The sequence below is a fragment of the Balaenoptera acutorostrata genome, chromosome 3, assembly GCF_949987535.1.
Source record: "Balaenoptera acutorostrata chromosome 3, mBalAcu1.1, whole genome shotgun sequence".
NCBI classification, from domain to species: Eukaryota; Metazoa; Chordata; class Mammalia; order Artiodactyla; family Balaenopteridae; genus Balaenoptera; species Balaenoptera acutorostrata.
Window position 1 is genome coordinate 172,754,737 of NC_080066.1, and position 6,774 is coordinate 172,761,510.

Genomic DNA, 6,774 nt, shown 5'->3' on the forward strand with positions numbered 1-6,774 from the left:
AGACTTTGACATGTCCAAAGTCTAAAATTATATAGAGAATGTGGGTCGTATCACTTGAGCATACTAATAGGGTCTTGTGTTTTCTGCCTGTTGAAGTATTTACATTGTCTTTGAACAACTGCTGATCTTTGCTATTTTATATTAGGCTGTTTGAACACTGTTTCTGCAAGATTTATGTTACTCTTCAGATTCTTTGACATTATAGAATTTAATGCTTCATGTTTAAATCTTAATACTTAAATTATGATTTTTTTTCCCCTCAGTGTAGTTAATAGGCTGTACCATAAAACACCTCTGATCTACCAAAAAGCAAATTCATCCACCACTTGGAAACTCTATGTGTGGAAAACAACTTTTTCTTTTAACTAATCCTATAGTAATGCTCTATTAATGCTTCATTCTCTCCTCAGAGCTTGTGGACATTGTTATTATCCAAAGGCACTTGAGTCTGGATTAAATATCATGCTACTTATATAAGGAAATTACATCACGATTTTGCTAATTCTTGATAAGAATAGTTTCTTATAGGGTTATAGACACCAATAAAAAGATTCTTAAAGAGCACTTGGTACAGTCTCTTATTTTACACATGTGAGTTTAAATAATCCACCCAAGGTTGCACACCGAGATGGGCGTAAAATCAAGGTTAAGAACAAGGTCTCTCAGCCACAGCGTAGTGTGCTCTCCATTGCAGTGGTGTCTTAGTCCATTTGGGCTGCTGTAATAGAAAACCATAGACTGGGTGGCTTAAACAACGGAAGTTTATTTCTCATAGTTCAGGAGGCTGGGCAGTCCAAGATCTAGGTGCTGGCAGATTCATGTCTGGTGAGGGCCTGCTTCCTAGTTCACAGACAGCCGTCTTCTCATTGTGTCCTGACATGGTGGAAGAGGCAAGGGAGCTCTCTGGGGTCCCATTTATAAGGACACTAATCCCAATCATGAGGGCTCCACCCTCATGACCTAATCACCTCCCGAAGTCCCCACCTCCTAATACCATCACCTTGCAGGTTAGGTTTCAACATAAGAATTTTGGGAGAATACAAACATTCAGTCTGTAGTATATATGTTATAGAATCATGGCTTTACTGTCTATTTTTATATAAAGTTGGTGTGTATTTTTACAGCTAGATTTCCTTGACTGATAGGTTTCAGTGCATTTGGCTTTTTTGTTGCTGGCATCTTTTTAGTTACTTAGCGTCAAAAGGACTGTTTATCATACTTCCTTAAATTAGTTTTATGGAAGTAATGTACACTGTTTTCCTTCCTTATTTAACTAGTGTTTACATGCTAGTCTTTCCAGCAGGTTGTATAAATAAGCTAAGTGCTATGGTAAATTATTCCAAAGTGGCATATTTACTTAGTGCCAAAATATTATAATACCAAATGATATTTCCAAATCATTTGTATTAATTTACACTCCAATCATCAGTATGTGAGAGAGTCTGTTGACCTGTATCTTCTTCAAGACTTGGTATTGTCAGACTTCTTAATCTTTTCTAGTGGAGTGGGCATAATAACTCATCACGGGCCTGATTTGTATTCCCTGATTAATAATGATTCATCTATCATATCTCTTCATGTTTGTTATATATCTGTATATTGTCTATCTGTATATTGTAAATATGTCTGTCATTTTTACCCATTTTTCTTCTGCTGCATTTTCTGTTGATTTGAACCTGTTCTTTATACATGTTCTTGGGGCAAATATTTTGTCAGGTAACAAATGTCTTCTCCCAGTTTGTTGCTCATCTTTTCACTTTCTGCAGGTGTCTTTTTTGAAATATAAATCAAATTTAATTTGTTTGAATTTATAAATTTTTTTGTAGTAGAGTGATTGTGTCTTATTTAAGAAACCCCTTCTTATCTCAAGGTCAGAGAAATACTCGTATTTTCTTCATAATTTTTAAAGTTTTGCTCTTGTAAATTAAGTCCTTAATTCTTCTGGAGTTGATTTTTTAGTATGGCATAGAGTGTGTGGGAACCTAATTTCACTTTTTTTCCATATGGATAACCAATATTTTCAGCTCTTTTTATTGACTGCCCTCTTTTCTCTACAGCTCTGCCATTCTGCCTTTGTTTATGAATTTTCTATTCTGTTTCTTTGGTCACTTACCCTATCCCTGCACGAATACCACATTGTCCTCATAAAATCTTAATATCTGTAGGGCTACTCTCCCTCTTTACTTCTCTTCTGCAGCAGTGTATTGGTTATATTGAGTCTTTTGTTTTAAATTCCAGAACTGGCTTATTGAGAGACAATAACTCTGTTCACATTTTAATTAACATTGCATTGAGTCTGCAGATTTTCTGGACAATTGACATCTTAATGATATTGCCTACCTATCCATGATTATGGTATATTTTCCATTGAATTAAGTATTCTTTAAAGCCTTTCAGAAAATTTTTATAATTTTCTACACCATCACACTACCAGTATCATCATCATAATGATTATGGTTGTCACTTTCTAAAGCACCCTTAACGGTTTCTTGTGTGCCAGGCCTCATTCTGTTACTTTGTATTCAGTCTTCCTAACAACCTTATGAGGTAGTCCTAGTAATATGGGATATTTCACACAGGAAACTGAGGCACCTAGAGGTTAATTGACTTGCCCAAGATCCTACAACTAGTAAATGGCAGAGGCAGGTTTCTAAACCAAGGTGCCTGGGTATAGAGTTTGTGCTTTTAATCACTACTCTATATTGCAAATAGGTTTTTCTCTTTCTGTGTTGGATTTATTCCTACATATTTTATAGTTTTTTATTAAGATATAATTGACATATAATGTTGTATACAAGTTGTACAATGTGTTGATTTGATACATTTATATATTGCCATATGATCACTGCCTTAGTGTTAGCTAACACCTCTCTCAGGTAACATAATGAGCATTTCTTTTTTGTGGTGAAAACAATTAAGATTTAGTCTCTTAGCAATTTTGGAGTTTAGAATATGGTATTTTATAGTTTTGTTGGTATTAAAATGGTAGCTTTTGAAAATTGTTTTTTAATTACTTACAGAAACGATTAAATAGAAATGTAATTTATTTTTGTATATCAATCTTATATCTAGTAACCTTGTTAAATTTATCTGTAGATTTTTAAAGGTGTTTCTAAGAAGATTATGATACCAGTAGAAAATAGTAACATCTTCTTTCTTCCTTTCCAATCCTATGCCTTTAATTTCTTTTTCTGGACTTAACTACACTGGCTAGTACTTCCAGTGTTGATAATATCTTGTTCCCAGACTCGGGGAGAAAGACTTCAACATTTTATCACTTACTTTGATCATAGCTATAGATGTTTTATAATTATATCCTGTGTCAGATTAAAGAAGTTCCTCCCTAGTCTAGCACAGGAGTTTCTGTCAAGAATGGGCATTAAATTTTATTACATACTTTTTCTCTATCGAGGAGATGATATTGGTTTTTTACTTTAATCTGTTAATGTGCTGAATGGCTTATATATATGTGTGTGTATGTGTGTGTGTGTATATAAATGTAAACACAATTTGGTCATGCTATTTTTTTTTTATACACAGTTGGATTCAGTTTGCTAATATTTTACTTAAGATATTTGTGTGTGTGTGTGTGTGTACTATCAGTAAAAGACCGTGTTAAAACAAGTTCACAGGTTGAAATTTTTGTACCCACTCAAGGTTTGCTCAGATTCAGGGTACCAGTCTACATGAGGGCAATCAATAGCCATAACCTTTCAGAGATAGCTTATCATTTTTTCTTTTATTTTTCGTTTACTTCTTTGCTCAAGGCAACTTCCATCTTACCCTTTGGGTATCAGCTTAACGTGGGAAAGTTATCCTATGAGATGATCCATGTTGGGCAAGCCCTGGATCTTGACTCCTGGCCTCTTCTCCCATGAAGCCACAAAACCAAAGCTCAAGTTCAGATATGGACCGACACCCCAAGGCAAAAGTGGCCTTGGGATGCTGAGTTTCCACTAACCTCCTTGGATTCAAGCTGCCTCAAGAATATGGCCTGTCCCCACTATCTTTTTAACTCAGTGCCTTTAAGGTAGTTTTGTTTTAGTATCTTATTTACCATTTTTGTTTTTTTCAGTGGGGGAATTGGTCTGACTATCCAAAAATAGAAACTCACATGAATTATTAAATACTTTTTCTCTCAGGCTTTTCTGTCTAAATTCTCTTTTCCAGATATTGATTTTTTAGACAGAACATTAGATTTATTGGGCAGAGCATTGGATTTATTAAGTTTTGGGGAAGACTAACCATTTACTTGTAAGAGATGATGAAAATATATAAAATTAGTGATGCATTCCTACAGTTTAGTGATTCTGGCATTTTAGTTATGCTGTATCTTCTATTGCTATTTGAAGGATGTACCCAAGTATTTCTGACCACTTATTGTTCTTGTCTTGAATGTCATTTAGAAAGGTGTAACAGCTAAATATTTATTTTCACGTGACATGAAAGCATATTATCAGGAAATAGCGGTATAATTGAATGAATATGCCATTGAATCTCAACTTGTTTTTTTCATCCATTATTTACAAAAAGAAACAATACAATGTTTTCTATTTTCATCAAGGTGTTATATATAAAAGTCTCTTTTCTTGAACTTCCAGATTTATTAAAATTCATTTTTTTACTGTACTTACACCTAGTGTAAAATAATTGCTAATAATAATCTATGCCTGAGTGTGTTGATGGGGCCCCAGGACCACCACCAGCTTTGATGATTCGCTGGAAGGACTCAGCATGTAACTGTACTTTCAGCTACGATTTGTTACAGTGAAAGGATATGAAGCAAAATTAGCAAAGGGAAAGGCACACGGGGCTCAGTCTAGGGGAAACCAGGTGCAAGCTTCCGAGGGTCTGCTCTCAGTGAAGTCACACAGGATGTGCTTAATTCCTCCAACAAGTTGTGACATCATGTGTGAAATGTTGCCACCCAAGGAAGCTCATTAGAGACTCAGCACCCAGAATTTTTATTGTGGGATGATCACGTAGGCATTCTCTGCCTGGCATGTACCAAAATTCTAGACTCCCAGAAGGAAAGCAGAGGTTCAGCATAAACCATATTGTTGCACGAAGAGTTTTCAGCACAGTGATCCACTCTTACGACTTAATGTTGGTGGGAGGCCAGCCAAGGGCCATCCTTGTAAGCAGTATGGCCGTCAGGACAGCTATGTTAACTCTTTTCTGCACATGGAGTCATGACTAAAGTTTTTAAAGCATTTACTATGTGTCAAACACTGTTCTTTATTCATTTCATCCTCACAACGACCATTTCTTAGATAAGGAACTGAGACACAGAGAGGTTAAGAAACTTGTCCAGTGTTGCACAGCTAATAAGTAGAAAGTCAGGATCCAAACGCAGGCTTCAGAATCCATGATTTATCAAACATTTTATTGATTTTTAAAAATTATTTTCATTTTGTTCCACCTCATGGATAAGATGTTTTATACATTTCCATACAGCTATGATTCAAAGAAATTGTCTCCATAGACCTCTTTTAATCTTCACTGTTGTTTCATGGCTCTTAATTTTCAGATTTGGAAAATCATTCTAATTATCATATGCAAACCTTTCCTGATCTCATAGGCTTTCCTCAGCCTTTGTGTTTCTGGATTAGAGGATCTGAATTCTTTTTGTTTTTGTTTTTCCATCTTCCTACAGAAGGCTTGTCTGGTTCTTGACCACTAATTTTAGTTCCACTATTCTTTCTATACCTCCTTTTGGCATCTTCTGAGATGTAGCAATTAGAACTGCAAACAGAGAAAGTATCACTGCATCATGGTTTATGAACAAAGACAGGACAGCATTTTCTGTTTTATTTCCTTCCTTGTAATTCTCATTGTGTTAACCACATTGTCTACCTCAGTATATTAGACAATGACGTAGGTAATAGTCTTTAAATACCCCTAGATGGCCATCTGGGATATAGCTGATAACTAATATAGCTGATAGAGCTTGCCTCTCTGTAAGTCTACTTTAGATTATTTTTTTCTGATTGAAGTGAAGAGATCCACTGTTCACTATATCCATTCCCAAGAAAATACATTATAGCTTCAAGAAAAGTTTGAGTATTAACACATGTGCTGAAATATGATACAGATGTTTAATGTCTTACTGTAATATTATTTTACTGTTCATAGTCACCTGCTTTTTTGATCCCTGCATTAGCTTGCTTGCTTTATTCCATAACATCTGTTACCAAGAATATATTTACAGTCTGTTGTCTTTTCTAAATGGTTGGTACGTATGTTAGAAAAAGGTTGATTTTTACTGGTGTCATTCAGAAAGCACCTTGAGGATTCCTTGTTATTTTATTCTCAGTGTTATTTTATTTCAGTATAATACCAAAGTACTATTTTTACTGAAATACCAGATAAGAAGTCAAGCTAGATGACTGAGGTGTGATACTTAAAGTGCTCCTGGATAGGAAACAAGGTATTTCTAGTTTTAACTGTTTTAAAAAAATTGTAAAACTTTTAAACTACTACCTGAGGATAAATGTCCTTGTATTTCTATAGGCTTGGTAAAGCTTACGTCTATTTTGTTATGCTTATGCGGTCCCAGGCATCTGGTTGTTCAAGACATTTGCTACCTTCTATTCTGGGTCTTTGCACTATGGTTCCCTGTTTAAACATTGCATCATCAGAGAGGCCTATTGTATCCAAAGTGGCTTCACCTTATCCCTCCTTCCCCCTAACAATAAATCTCTACTACCCAGTTTTATATCATTTATGGCACTTAACCAATCTCTGAGACGATCTTTTTTCTTTGTTTGCTTA

General features: G+C 35.1%; 1 protein-coding gene across 3 annotated transcripts in view; it reads left to right on the forward strand.

Annotated features, from left to right (window-relative positions):
* The window catches only part of LOC130707617 (EF-hand calcium-binding domain-containing protein 11-like), a 59,974-nt gene extending 55,956 nt beyond the window's left edge, over nucleotides 1–4,018 (forward strand). Inside the window, exon 5 of one of the 3 annotated variants that reach the window (XM_057543330.1) lies at nucleotides 3,767–4,018. In XM_057543330.1, the coding sequence (XP_057399313.1) occupies nucleotides 3,767–3,878 (112 nt within the window). In that variant the 3' untranslated portion in view covers nucleotides 3,879–4,018. Of the gene's footprint in view, nucleotides 1–410; nucleotides 493–3,766 lie in introns of those variants that run through there. The other 2 variants (XM_057543317.1, XM_057543321.1) reach the window with 2 other exon arrangements.
* The last annotated feature ends 2,756 nt before the right edge of the window (nucleotides 4,019–6,774 follow it).